At 40.4% G+C, this 14,517-nt stretch overlaps 1 protein-coding gene and 1 long non-coding RNA gene across 2 annotated transcripts in view; both read left to right on the forward strand.

Moving 5' to 3' along the window:
- LOC140907945 (uncharacterized) overlaps positions 1-14,517 on the forward strand; it is a 41,409-nt gene that overhangs the window by 15,933 nt on the left and 10,959 nt on the right. Inside the window, exon 3 of the mRNA XM_073335035.1 lies at positions 11,654-14,130. Within this exon, the coding sequence (XP_073191136.1) occupies positions 13,051-14,130 (1,080 nt within the window). The 5' untranslated portion in view covers positions 11,654-13,050. The remainder of the gene's footprint in view (positions 1-11,653; positions 14,131-14,517) is intronic.
- The window catches only part of LOC140907758 (uncharacterized), a 36,680-nt gene continuing 31,844 nt past the window's right edge, over positions 9,682-14,517 (forward strand). The window contains exon 1 of the long non-coding RNA XR_012157614.1: positions 9,682-9,698. This is a non-coding gene — a long non-coding RNA (uncharacterized lncRNA). The remainder of the gene's footprint in view (positions 9,699-14,517) is intronic.

Below are 14,517 nucleotides of genomic sequence, written 5' to 3' on the forward strand. Positions count from 1 at the left end.
GAAAATTTTATTTTCAGACAATAGAAATGCCAGAATGAATCCCCCAATTCAATAGCCTGATTCATGACATTCACAGTGGTTTAGTCACTTGTGGATTATGGATCACTTAATATTGCTGCGAATTACAAGGCTTTTACACAATTCACAAGTGAAAAAAAAAAACATGATTAAGAGACTATGAGGCAGCTTAAAGAGGAGAATGAATTGGTCTGAGATGTAGTTCCATCCTGCTGGTTTTACCTACTACCCCTACACTGAAAAGAAAAATGGGAACAGATGCTATCTCTCTGAAGGGAGCTCACAGACCCTCCCTCTAGGTGTATAGAGGTCATTTTGTGATTTGGGAGATAGCAGAATGCCTCCAATGCATAGGCATGAGCCCTCATAACAGAAATCCATGGATGCAAAAATATGTGAATTCCAGTGTTAGGAGTATTCAGATGGAAAACAACTACTAAGATCATCTTCCTTGCCAAACTGTCTGGCATCACCCATATCTTTCAAGCCCTCCACTAGTTCCTCCTTCTCGAGCGCATCAAGTTCAAGCTTCTTGTCATTATCTTCAAGGCACTACATAGTTCTGCCCTTTCCTACCTGGCAAATCTTATTGCTTATTATATCACTACACTCCCACCACCTCTATTTCACACACCATGACAACCTAAAAGCCCTATTTATCCACTTCTCCCACAAACATATGTTCACTTTCTCCTATCGATCCCAAAGTGCTGCTCTCTGCATTGTGATTATTCACATACATTACAGATTTATTTGGACTTCTGTGTATGAGATTATTATTTTGTCTTACTGTAGTGCCGAGGAACCCAAGTCAGGACCAGGATCCCAGTGTGCTAGGCGCTGTACAAACACAGAACTAAAAAGATGGTCCCTGCCCCAAAGAAGTTAGAGTCTAGACAGGACCAGCTCTAGGCACCAGCAAAGCAAGCACGTGCTTGGGGTGGCACAATTCCAGGGGTAGCCTTCCGGCCATTTTATTTATTTTTTTTTTCGCTTGGGCAGTTGCGCTCTTGGAGCTTGGGGCAGTAAATTTTTTGCTTGGGGCATCAAAAACCCTAGAACTGGCCCTGAGGCTAGACAAGAGCCAACAGATGGATACAAACAGACTGATGGGAGAGTAGAAGGAAAGAATGTGAAGCCTTCCACCCCAGCAATGTTGCATTTCAGTGGAATATTTTCTCTCTCTCTCTATATATATATATATACACACACAGGGAGAAAAACTCAGCTGGCATAAATCAGTGTAGCTCCACTGAAGCCATTTTTACCGTAGCCCATATTTTGCTAAGTACTTGAGAATCTCCTGAAAGGTAAGACATTAGACCCTGTCCCAAAATTGCTTACAATCCAATTAGATCACTGGTGACAGGGCAGTATATAAACCGATGCCTCCTATTTAAACCTATGAGGCATGGCTTTATATCTTGCCCTGTCGTCAGTGATCTAACTGGATTGTAAACACTTTGGGACAGGGTCTAATGTCTTACAGTCCAATTAGATTACTGACATGGCAGGATATAAACCCATGCCTCATAAGTTTAAATAGACATAGAAGCATGGGTTTATATCCTACTCTGTCCGTGATCTAACTGGATTGTAAGCTCTTTGGGACAGCATCTAGATCACTTCTTCAGCTCCTCAGATGGTGTAAATTGGCATAGCTGCATTGATTTGAGTGACATTATGCTGCTTTACATCAGATGGAGTTTTCTCAAACTCTTTTCTTTGGAATAGATATGTAGATGTCTTTTTATGCCCCCTGATTACATCTCATGCCATTAGATAACGGGAATTGGATTCTCCATGTTACTCCTGGTGCTACCGATCTTGTCAACTTCTGAGACTCGGACTTATCATCTTTAAAAACTTCTTTGGGGGAAGCAGACTAAATTACAAACAACTGAAACTGAAGCATTTTTTTCCTCTTCTGCTGTTTACACTATAGTAGGGAATATGTCAGAGATAATTAGACAGGTTGGCTTATTTCCACCAGATTTTTTTTTTTTATCTTTTTTTGCAATAGTAGTACAATATAAGCGAGTTAGAAAGAAACCAAAGTATCAGACAGAGCATTTCACTATAACATCATGTAGAACAGCCTTTTAAAACATGTAATATAGTTCCTAATGCAAGAGTTGTTTATATTTGAATGTAAATGCTTGCAGAAGAGAAACATTATAAAAGTGTGATTTGGATCCTATTGGTCTCTTGAGCTTTTTGTGACTGGTATTTCTCCCTGGGGTAATTTATAAATGATTGTTCCCTGTTGCAAGAACATTGGCAGGCTTGAGGAAAGAATAGCTGCAATTTTCACTCTAGCGTGGCTGGCTCATATCCAGAAATTGCAGAAAGCCTAATTGCTACAAAACTGAGATTTGAGGCTTATTCCTTCCTACGTCTATAGTAAATGACATAGTATGAAAAATGCAATATTTTGTGTATATATATATATATATACACACACACACACAAGTGTGAAATTTTGATAATCCCAGCAACAGAAGTCAGAAGTGGTCCAGTAAAAAGATACATTTAAATAGTAAAATGATACTAACTAGACATCAGAAGTTGTATAACTTACATAGTAAAACATCGGAGAACTCTGATCTAGGTTAAAGGCCTTATAAGACAGAAAGACCTAGTAGGCTTGAATATCTACAGTAAACCACTTTCAAAAGTCTTAAAATAAAGCATCTGCTGAAACAAGATACAATAGCATTAATGGCTACCTAGACACCATTCTATTTCAATAAGTGTCACGAACGCTTTGGGGCTTATCAAAAATAAATGGCAGTAACTAGGTAAGAAGCTTGGCTTCTGTGACTTCCAGCCAAATTGCAATGCAAACAAACTCCAGTAAAATCTTCCATAACACCTTCTGAGTTATCTCTGCACCACTGTCTCCAGTCAAAAATTTATAAAATTGGATTTGCTGATTACACTTGTCTGGACAATAGACTCTGGCTGCTAATGCTTTATATAACATGTCAGCCTTGGACAAGTGAATAACTGATTGACTAACTTTACCTTAAACTAAAGTACTGTAGCAGGTTTGATTTAAAGGTCTTGATTGACCTTTTATATCAGTTTTACATCTGCGAAATTCCACTGACTTAAATGGAGTTATGCTTGATTTACTCTGTTATAAGTGAGAGGCAAATTGGGACCAAGGAATTTAAAACAGTAGGCACAGAGTTCCTTCCAAAATCCTCAGCATGTTCTGTTTTCGAAGCAGAGAAATTCTTGTAGATGGGGAAAACAGATCTTTTTTCAGACTTTGTCTCTCTATTCCTCCTCCACCCGCAAATCCATTTTGTGTCCCATTTCCTGACATACAGAGACAAAATAAAATCTTTCCAAAATGTTTAATCTTTCATATAAAACAAATACATTCACCTACTTATTAACATTTAATATCTTAAAACATCATTGCCAAATTGTTTACCGGGTTAATAAGCATTTGTGTTTTAATTATTTAAACAAATTCTCAAATATTCAAAATTGAGAAAAGGAATTAATAATTTACACATTAGGCCCACAACCAGGAAACCTGCAATTGTTAGTGTGTGTAAGAGAAATTTTTCACACAAGAATAAAGCATTAAACATACAGTGAAAAGATGCATTCTGAAGATGAAATCTTTATATAATGTAGTGGGGCGAGGTGAGAGGGAAATTCTAGAAAAAAACCTCATGATTACCTAGAAATGGTTTAGGGTTTTTTTTGGTAGATTGGCAGGGATGATGAGAAATGAACTCAGTTAAAATGTGGGGAGGGCTCCTTTGGGAAGCACTTTTGTTTCCAGCCATTTACATTAAAGCCATTTTAGGAGGGGAAAAGGAGTTGCTGTAGTTCGAGACAAGCAAACCAAACTTACTAATTAACTGCACTCTGCACTACTTGCACCAAGCTACGTGTGCTGGCTGACAAAATGGCCTACAGAGCTTGTTTGCAAACAAATTTAAATATTCAGTGCATCGCTTCTGGGAAGGAGGCCATCTTTTTCATACTATAAATCTGGGATGTATAATTTATTGTGACTTATGCTTCCCTCCCCTGGCTTCTGGATACCAGGAAGAGTCAGCATCATGCTGTAGCCTGCAAAATCCCAGAACTACAATATTAGTTAGAGGGGGACAAAACTGAGGCCTATGCTGATCAGACGGCAGTTTCTACACCTTGAACTCCCACCATGATTCTCCCATGTGGATGCCCGTCCGACTAGCCTGTTTTGATTGGCTGATACTGTGATTGGATTGGTCCTTTCTGATAACACTTGTGGGGGATGATGGTCGGGCTGCAAGATTATGTGAGCCCAACTGTGACTGTAGTTCAGAGGTAGGCGAAGTAATTTTTACAGCATGAAAAGTACTTTGGCAGCCCTTCCAGATGCCACTGTGGGTGTATATAAATGCACTGTGCCATTATATGCTTTCCCTAGGCCAGGAAGACCATTTCTGTTCTTTAGTGCCTAATATAATTTGATCCTCATTTCCTCTGCAGAAGGAATAAAAATAGGGGTTCTACCCACTTCCAGCTCCTAGTGCCTCTTGTAAGTATTTGATATGTGTGAATTTATTCTGTCTCATAATTAATCATTTTCCATCTCATTATAAACATTTATAATGTCATTAACATTGCCCGTTTTCATTTTACCATCAATACAGCAAGTGATATTTCCTATAATTATGTAGAAATATTGCATTAAACAATTAAGATACACATTATATGACAGAAGGACCCATTTGAGAAGTGAAATTGGCCCAATATACTGAGAGAAGGTCAGGAGCAACCAAAGTATTAACTTTTTGATCCACATTCAAGCTGAAAATAATAAATAAAGGGCAAGATTTTCCAAAGTGACTGGTAACTTTGGGAGCCCAGATTGACACTTCTTAAAGGGACTGATTTTCAGCAGGAGCAAGCTCAGTGCCCTTTTAAGATGTCTCAAGTCCAAGATCACCAGTCACTTTTTAAAATGTTGGCCAAAGCAGAAAAGAGAATTTCCATGGCTCTGCTTTAGTCTGTCAAGGGGTTAGCCCCAGTTTGCCTACCTTAATCTCTCCTCACAGTGGAGATGAAATGTATCGGAAGGGAGTAATATCCCTAGTTTGAAACTACACTGGAAATGTTCTCCTTTGCTTCAAATAATAAAAGCCAAAGGCATAGAAATAAAATTATATGAAAAAATAGGGTCACCAAGGCTGAAGACTTCAAGCAGAAAGGCCTGCCCATCTGTGGGTTTTATAGTAGTGAATCAAAAAGAATGAAAGCCACACACAGCTCTTTCTCCTCCTTCACTCTCCCTTTTTTATTTTTTTTTATTTTTTACTTTTTAAAATATAAGATTTTTTTAAAATTCCCTAACTACATTCTGCAGAAATATAACTAAAATTTTGAGCATGTCACATTGAGCTCCACCCTCAGACAACACATTCCATATTCAAAATGTACATATTAATGCATACCATACATTAACATGAACACAGGAATTGCCATACTAGACCAGACCCATGGTCCATCTAGCCCATTATCCTGTCTCTGACAATGGCCATCATCTGATGTTTTAAAGGAAGATGTAAGAACCCCACAGTAGGCAGACATGGGATAATCTATCCCCCCTCCACTCTACATGAGGTGTCATCTTGATCTCTAATTGGTAAAGATTAACCTAAACCCTGAAGCACCAGGTTTAATATCCCTTCCAATGTTAGCTATCATTAATTATAACTCTAGATATTCTTAATAGCCATATAAATGTTCAATCTCTTTTTGAATCTTAATAAATTATTGACTCCAATGACTTCCTGTGGCAGTGAGTTCCACAGTCCAATGACAGTCTAACTTTTTCTATCTGTTTGCAGTTTGCAATTTTCATCCAATGTTCTTATGTTATTAGATAGGGAGAACAGAAGGTCTTGATCTACCTTCTCTATGCTATTAATTAGTTATTGATGCCCTCTTATCCATCTCCTAAGGCAAATAATCCCCATCTTTTCAATCTGATATCATATAGGTTTTTTCCATGCCCTTGATCATTCCGTGAACACCCTCTCATTGAACAATAATATTATATATGTATACAAGGTTTGATCTTGCAAGATGTTGAGAACTCTGACCCTGATCCAGCAAAGCACTGAAGCACATGTCTAATTTAATGCACGTGAGTACTCCCATTGACTTCAAGCATGTGCTTAAGTGCTTTACTGGTTCAATGCTCAACACCTTGCAGGATTGAGGCCACTACCTATATACGCATAATAATACACACTATATATACACACATCTATATTGGCGTAGACACTCCAAAATGCACCCAGTACTATTAATATACCCTGTGAGAACATGTTGTGACTAATCTATCCAGAAACAAAATTGTATAACAAGCCACCTGAATTAGGAAATCCAAATCACAGCTAAGCATTGCTAAAATAAATACATCTCTCCACAGGCAATAAAAGATAGCATCCTTTTATAACTTAAATTCCTTTTATAACTTAAATTTTGTACAGTTCCTCCCTTATCACTCAGTGTGGCACATTACACATTTCTCATACAATACAATTTCTGGCTCCTGAGGTCTTGAGTTACTGTGGTTTCAAGAAATGGTGAACGGGGTAAATGGAAACTGATTTTTCAAGGATGAAATAATGCATTAATTCAGGACTGTAACAGTTTTAAAAGAAAGGCAGTTGAGACAGAGAAAAAATGGTGACTCAGTGCGACAGAGATTAAGATTGCAACACTTTTCAGTGTGGAGTACAGAACTGAGACCAGGTTATTGGGCACATTTATACCAGTTGCCAGGGCTTTCCAGAAACTAACAAGCTATGAGTCTGTCATTGCCACTCATCATTGTTCCATCCAATTTTGCAGGGCTGTTCTTAACATTCCCAGGCACCTCTACATCAATAGTGCCCCTATACCACAGCTTGCACAGTGGATTCTGGGGTATTACTTGGCAGTGAGGGAAGTATTAGGGAATTTTAAAAAGAGTGCTGAAGAAAGGTATGAATGTAGTATTCAAAGGTATCAGTTGGTCCCGTGAAGATCCAGGAAAATATTACTGATAAAGTATCTGATTTGGGGAGAAAATGGGATAGGTAAGTGGGTGAATGAGTGTGGAGGATTGGGTAGAGTGAGGCAGAGGGTATGGAAATGGGCAACTTGCTCAGCATGTACATGCCAGATCCTCAGTTTATGTAGCTCAACATAGGTCCATTGATCCCAGCTTGGGATATGGTCCAATACATTTACTGGAGGCCAGTAAGGGCAAGCACCAACCCTGGAGATATTTACTAGTTTTGGTCAGGACCAAGCTAGAGGTATGTCTATTGAGTCTGTGTTAAATGTAATGATATCGGGGTGGTTAAGGAAAAGGAAAGAGCTGGAGACAAGACTTCTGGGGTAACAGATTGTTGGATGAAGAAAAAAAGATTCCTGAGAGTCTTAAGATATGTCTACACTGCATCTGGGAGTGACCCTCCCAGCGTGGGACCACAAACTTGGGTTAGTGGGGTCATGCTAAGCGCTCTAAAAATAACTGTGAAGACGTTGCTTTGGTGTTGTGGCTCAAGCTGGAGCTCAGACTCTTAAGTCTAACCCCTTCTCCCCACAGTCTCAGAGCTCAAGCCCAAACCGCAGTGTCTATATAGCTGTTTTTAGGCTGCTAGCCCAAGTCTGTGGAGCCAGGCAGGAAGGCTCACTCGCAAATGCAGTGTAGACATACCCTTAGACGTAGCGATACCAGTTGGAGAAAAGAGCAAAAGGACTAAAGGACCAGAAAATGGGCCTTTTGATGCCTACCACGGGAATTCCCTTCTACTCACTTCAGAAACTGATCTGCACAAACTACCCTTTGAACTCCACAAATCACCATCAGCAGAGAACCCCTGGAAAATGTGAATCATTTTCCATACCTTGGCAGCCACCTCTCCCAAACAGCCAGCATTGACACAGAAATTGAATACAGGATCCGCTGTGCCAGCACATCCTTTGGAAGACTACTCAAATGAGTCTTCAATAATAGGGAGCTGCAAACAGGCACCAAGATCTTAGTTTACAAGGCAGTTGTCATCATTCCCCCTCCCCCCCATGGTTGTGAGACCTGGGTAACCTACAGACAACATCTCAAGTGGCTGGAGTGGTTCCAACAGTGCTGCCCCAGGAGGATTCTAAGGATCAGTTGGGAAGACCAACACACTAAGATCAGCGTTCTCTCTGCAGCCAGCATCAGCAGTATAGAAGAGTAGGTCATGAAACACCAACTCTGCTGGGCTGGCCACTGTTTACGTATGCCTGACACTAGCCTCCCAAAGCAAGTACTCTTCTCTAAGTTAAGTCAAGGAAGAGGGGCTCGGGGTGGGTAGCTGAAGCACCTCAAAGACATACTGAAAGTACACCATAAGAAGGAAGGCATCAACCTAACAAACTGGGGGGACTCAGCGCGGAACAGAACACAGTGATGCCACAGCTCACTTTGAGGAGAACAGACGTGCTCATGAGACAGAGAAGTGACAAAGAAGGAAAGAAGGGGCACAACACTCCAGCCAACAACTATGTCTCCTCCAAAATTACACCTGTCACTTCTGTGGGAAAATCTGCAGGGCACGAAATGGGCTCCCCAGCCAACTAAAGACCCACCAAAGAACCCCATTGGCAGACATCATCCTCGCATAGAGGGATAACCAAAGAGATTGCTAGCCCAAGTCTGTGAAGCCAGGCAGGGAGTTTCACCTGCAAATGCAGTGTAGACATACCCTTAGAGATAGAGATACCAGTGGGAGAAAAGAGCAAAAGAACTAAAGGACTAGAAAATGGGCCTTTTAATGGCCAACTATGGAAACTCCCTTCTCCTCACTTCAGAAACTGATCACTTCCTATCTAACCCTGTGTTTCCAGGAGTCCACAGGAATGCAATTTGAGATTGCTAGAGTCAGCATTGGTTTTGGTTTTATTTTGTGTGTGGGTCAGCAGTGACGTGTTTTTTTGTTGTTGTTGTTATTTTATTGCTTTTACTTTCTTGTTCTATTATTTTTATGAGCAGGCACCATATATACAGCCTGGTGTAAACTGCCGAGTGTTTTACGATTTGTTTTTTTCTAACATGTTTCATATTGAAACTGAGAACTTTGTTGTGGTGATTGAAATTCAATCTAGGAGGAAAATGGCTAAAAAAATAAAGAAAGATTCTTTAAAAATGACAGAAGACAATACAATCTAACTGTAAACTAAGTTCATAGGGATTCCTGCAGGGCCTGATCTATTGCTCACTGAAGTCAAAGGAAAGGCTACCATTGACTTGACTGGGCTTTGGATCAGGCCCATAAAGACTAGACTAGTCTCATGTAGTCTTTACAAAAATAAATAAACAAAAACATTTTTAAATTGTCTTTCTAAGGCAAAGAGTTGCTAGAATCCTTGGCATTCACAAATGCAGAGATTAAATTAATGCATATAACTGTCTCTTCATTTTAAGATTATGTATCTGTGGATACATTAAATTCCAATTAAGACATTTCAAAACATTTCCAGACACCTAATGAAATTCCAGTATCAGTATTACTATCTGGTTCCATCCTTCTGTACTTAAACTCTTATTATAAACTTTGATGCTTCTGTAGATCAGGAAAGCTTGATGCCAGAAGTTTGAAGATTAAATGGAAAGATTTATTATAAAGGTAAACAAGTCCATATTTTACCAGATGCATCTGAACCCACCCAGCCTATACACAGAAACATTCTTGTTTTGAGAAGAATTGTCTTAGCTAGGATTTTGTGTTTATTTTCTAGCTAATGTTCTCCTTATCAAAGGTCCTTAAATGTATCTCTTATAAGGCAGTGGAATCAAATTAAGGAGTAGGTAATGTAATCTCTCTATGGTAGGGAATACTTCTTGTACTTTCTTCCCGGCACAACTGGGGAGTTTAAGCACTACCATAACATACGAGCCTGATTCACCAAAGCACTCACACATATGATGAAGTCCATCCCTAGATTGCAAAGCACTTACACATATATTTAATTTTAAGCATGTGCTTAAGTCCCTTTGAAGTCAGTGGGAAGTAAGCAGGTGCTTATAGCTAAGTAAGTGATTTGTGAGATAAACATGGATTTAAGATTTAGGCTTCTACTCAGCAAAGGATTTAAGTGGGATTTGCTGAATAAGAGCCTAAATGAATAATAATAGTAAGAAGAGTCTTTTAATGAACGAACTGAATAATTCAGGTAAGGATAGATTTTTAAAGGTATTTAGATGCCTAACTCCCAGGCGCCTAAATACCTTTGAAAATGTCAGTGTTTGTGCCTCCTCCTGTCCCAGTTAAATCAGTGGGAGTTTCTGTCTTAAGTGCGTTTGGATCAAGCCCTTATAGATCAGTTTAAAAATTGGTTATTTGATTCAGTTTCAGCAGAAATTGAATGAATTTTAATTTGCTTATTTTTTAACTTATGTTTGCTCTTTGGATTGAAACCCTGTGATCTGGAATGTACCGTATCGGCATTTATTTACCAATATATCTGTACAGTCTTCAATTGGTAGGCTTTCCTACTAAATAACCTGATCTACTCCATTGGAATCTGATCTTCTGTATTAATATTTTGTGATATGTAAGGTAATACATGTATATTTGTTTCTTATCATAGCAACAGGGCCCCAAGGTTGTCCCTCTCCACCACCCCCCATGAATAATCAAATATAAAAACTGTTTTCTGACTTGGTGGCTTATTGATTCCCTGTGCATTACAACTTTGTGATCTGAACAGTAACATGTTCATAGTCACCTTTCATCTTTTACTAGGGATCAGTTTTAATGGTGGAGGGTTCTTCATATTTAATCAGGTCTGATTTAAATAGTATTTGATTTTTTGTAAACAACCTTCTGGGATAGATTGTCCCTTCTGTGGTAACCCTCATAGGAGAGAGCTACTAGGGAAGAAACCTGGGCAAGGTTCCCATAGTAGAGTTCCTTCATCTGTTGGTGGGGAGGTGTGGAGGACAAGGATTTGCCCCGCCACAACCATAGGATGAGAACTGTGTTTGCCCTGAAACACTCTGGATTTCATTAATCCTCCCCAGATTATCTATGATGGTAGCAGCAGTCTACTACTTGTGCCTATCCAGTTAGTCAGACACTGGATTAAGTGTAATAGCTTTTCAAAATGAGCTGTCATTGTTTGCCCCATCCACCCACTAATGACTGGCTAATATGCTCTTCTTGCCAACTAGAATTCTCATTAGCTTTCACAGCAGGGAAACGACCCTGTAATAAATGCTCTCTCTCTTGTGCTGTGATGACCCTACTCCTGTTGACCCTAGAACACTCCCGAATGGCATTTTTTACAGCTTTACAGGTAGACAAAGGCAGCATTCACAGGTAGCTATAAAATCAGCACAAAGTGCAGCAAAAATTGCCAATGGAGAGGGGAATAATCTACTTATTATATAATTTATCTACCCAAACTGAACTAGCCTCCAAATGGCAGGCATAGCTCAGATTCTTTGTTCAATCAGTAACTCATGCAGCCAATGAGAGTGTTGCTAAGATTCTAGAGTGGTCAAAATACTGTTAGCTATGTACTGGTGCCTCCATCTGTTTGCCTGAACGGTGACATTATTTTTTGGTCTCATTTCCAGAAGTCTCCAAGTGCTACTGTAACACAAATAGCAAACAGTAATAATTCCTTAATGGAGAAATTCATCAGTTTGTGGAACAGCCTTTCAAGGAAATTGGAGGAGCATTGCTTGGGACATGTAAAACCAAACAGGCAGAACAGTAGAAAATATGCTTCAATGATTAAAAATATTGAATGTGATTAAAAGCAGCCCATAAAGTAACTACTTGCTGCTGACTAAGCAAAAGTGACCAGACTTGTCCAAACCCTACATAAGTAAGTATCTGTTCCAGCTGAGTTTCTGTTCCACGTCCTGACATCACCATATGCCTATGGTGCTGACAAAGCAAGTAGAGTGAAATAAGGAAGCAAAACTGAAACAATGTGAATGCAGCCTTGCTTTATTTATCTATTTCTTATACAACAAAGCTTTTATTTCAGCAGCGATAATAAACTTTAATTATCAAAGCCAAAGTTTGTTTTCTACTGCTGGCTTGGCGTTAAAGACAGAGTTGGTAAGTCTGTCTTCTCTCAAGTTTCTTGTGCCAATAATACTTTGTTCTGATAAGTGTACAATGATCTCTGTGGTTGAAGACCAAATTCCTCAGGGCATCTCTGTACTTTGGATCCTAAAAGAAAAAAACAAGATATAAATCAGACACAAGATTAAATGAGGAAACAAATGTACATACTATCCTTAATTGGAACAAAAACACTTTTTTTAAAAAAATCATTGAAATGTAAAACTGTAAATAAGCTTATATTTGAAATTGCTTCATTCCTTGGAAGAATGTGTATTATCTGCTCAAAAGAATCTTCTTTTCTGTAAACACCATTACACCCTACACTGCAGCCAGATTTCCAATTTGCATGCCTAAAGTTAGGTATCTAAATAGTGGTGGGATTAACCTGAAATCATTTTGAGATCGAGTTGAGATTTTTTGAACTAGAAATACAGATTTTAAAAAGGAATTTTTAGGAAGTCCAGAAAGCAGCTTTGAAACTGAAAGCAGCTTGGTTTCTCTCTGCTTTGTGGCCAAGCAGAAACAAAAGGGGATTATCTTGTGAATTGCAGGTTTTCTTTGCCTGGAGGCAGGGTACTTAACTCCTGCAGGGAAATTCACAGTCTTCCAACCCAGAGGTTTTTTTTTTTCTTTTCTTCCTAAAAGTAAATAGGGGGTGTGTGTTCTACCCATTTGCTTTTTCTTTGGGCTGGGTAAGCAGGTTTCCAAGTAGTTGGAGGTTTTTTGCTTTAATTTGGGCCCAGAGCAGGCCCAAGGGAATTGTCTTTTTCTGTAGGCTGACAATCACTATCAGAGAATAGGTATTCTATTCCAGCACAGCAAAATTTTACAGCCAAGTTTTGTTTGTTTATTTCTAAACCTCGGGTGTAAAGTTAGTAAAAACAGAGAGGTTAGAATGGCAAAATCCGCAGCTCGACTACAGCTCGAATTAGCCAAATTTCAGGCTGAGGAAAGACAAAGGGAACATGAAAGACAGATAGAACTCATGCGGCTGGAGAAGGAGGTACAGGAGGCTGCCCACAAGAGGGAAATGGAGGCAAGGAAGCATGTGGAGGAGGAGAAGGAAAAAGAGAGGAAGCATGTGGAGGAGGTGGAGAGGATAAAGGCCCAGCAGAATATACCAACAAACCCTAGCAATCCTTCTCCAGGTACCACTTCCCATCCCAGAAAGTTCCCCACCTACAAGGCAGGTGATGATACTGAGGCCTTCTTAGAAAACTTCAAAAGGGCCTGCCTTGGGTACAACATCTCTACTGACCAATACATAGTAGAGCTGAGGCCGCAGCTCAGTGGACCCTTAGCTGAGGTGGCAGCTGAAATGCCTAAAGAACACATGAACAAGTATGAACTGTTTAAATCCAAGGCGAGAGTCAGAATGGGGATAACACCCGAGCAGTCTCATCGGAGGTTCAGAGCCCTAAGGTGGAAACCAGACATGTCATTTACCCGACATGCCTACCACATTGTGAAACATTGGGAGGCCTGGATATCAGGAGCAAGTGTTGAATCTCCAGTAAATTTGCCCTTCCTAATGCAAATGGAACAATTCTTAGAGGGTGTTCCTGAGGAAATAGAAAGATACATCCTAGATGGGAAACCCAAAACTGTAATTGAGGCAGGAGAGATTGGAGCCAGATGGGTGGAGGTGGCAGAGAAGAAGAAAACTGGTCGCAGTTGGAGCGGAGACCAGAAGGGACCACCCCAGACCACACCCTATTACCGGGGGCCGCCCAAAGCCCCACCTACCTCCCAAAGAACCCTCCAGACCCCTTATCGTCCCACCACCCCGTTCTCCAGCAACCCTCCTCGCCCCAGTGACCCGTCAGCTGGACGATGTTTTAAGTGTAACGAGCTGGGGCATGTAAAGGCCAACTGCCCCAAGAACCCCAACAGATTACAGTTCATTGCACCGGAATCACACCAGAGGTCCACAGGCCCAGATACCTCCCAGATACCCTTGGAGCGGAGGGAAACTGTGAGTGTGGGCGGGAAGAAGGTCACCGCGTGGAGGGACACCGGAGCACAAGTGTCAGCTATCCATGCTTCCTTAGTGGACCCCAATTTAATCAACCCAGAGATCCAAGTGATGATTCAACCCTTCAAGTCCAACTCTTTCAATTTGCCTACAGCCAAGTTGCCTGTCCAGTACAAGGGCTGGTCAGGAATGTGGACTTTTGCAGTCTATGATGATTATCCCATCCCCATGCTGTTGGGGGAAGACTTGGCCAATCATGTGAAGCAGGCCAAGAGGGTGGGAATGGTCACCCGCAGCCAGGCTAAACAAGCCGTGAGGCCTAGCTCTGGTCCGGAAACTTCTATCAGGACCCAGTCAGAGGTGATGGACCCGGACCCCAGGCCAATG

Source organism: Lepidochelys kempii, chromosome 2 (genome assembly GCF_965140265.1).
Source record: "Lepidochelys kempii isolate rLepKem1 chromosome 2, rLepKem1.hap2, whole genome shotgun sequence".
NCBI classification, from domain to species: domain Eukaryota; kingdom Metazoa; phylum Chordata; order Testudines; family Cheloniidae; genus Lepidochelys; species Lepidochelys kempii.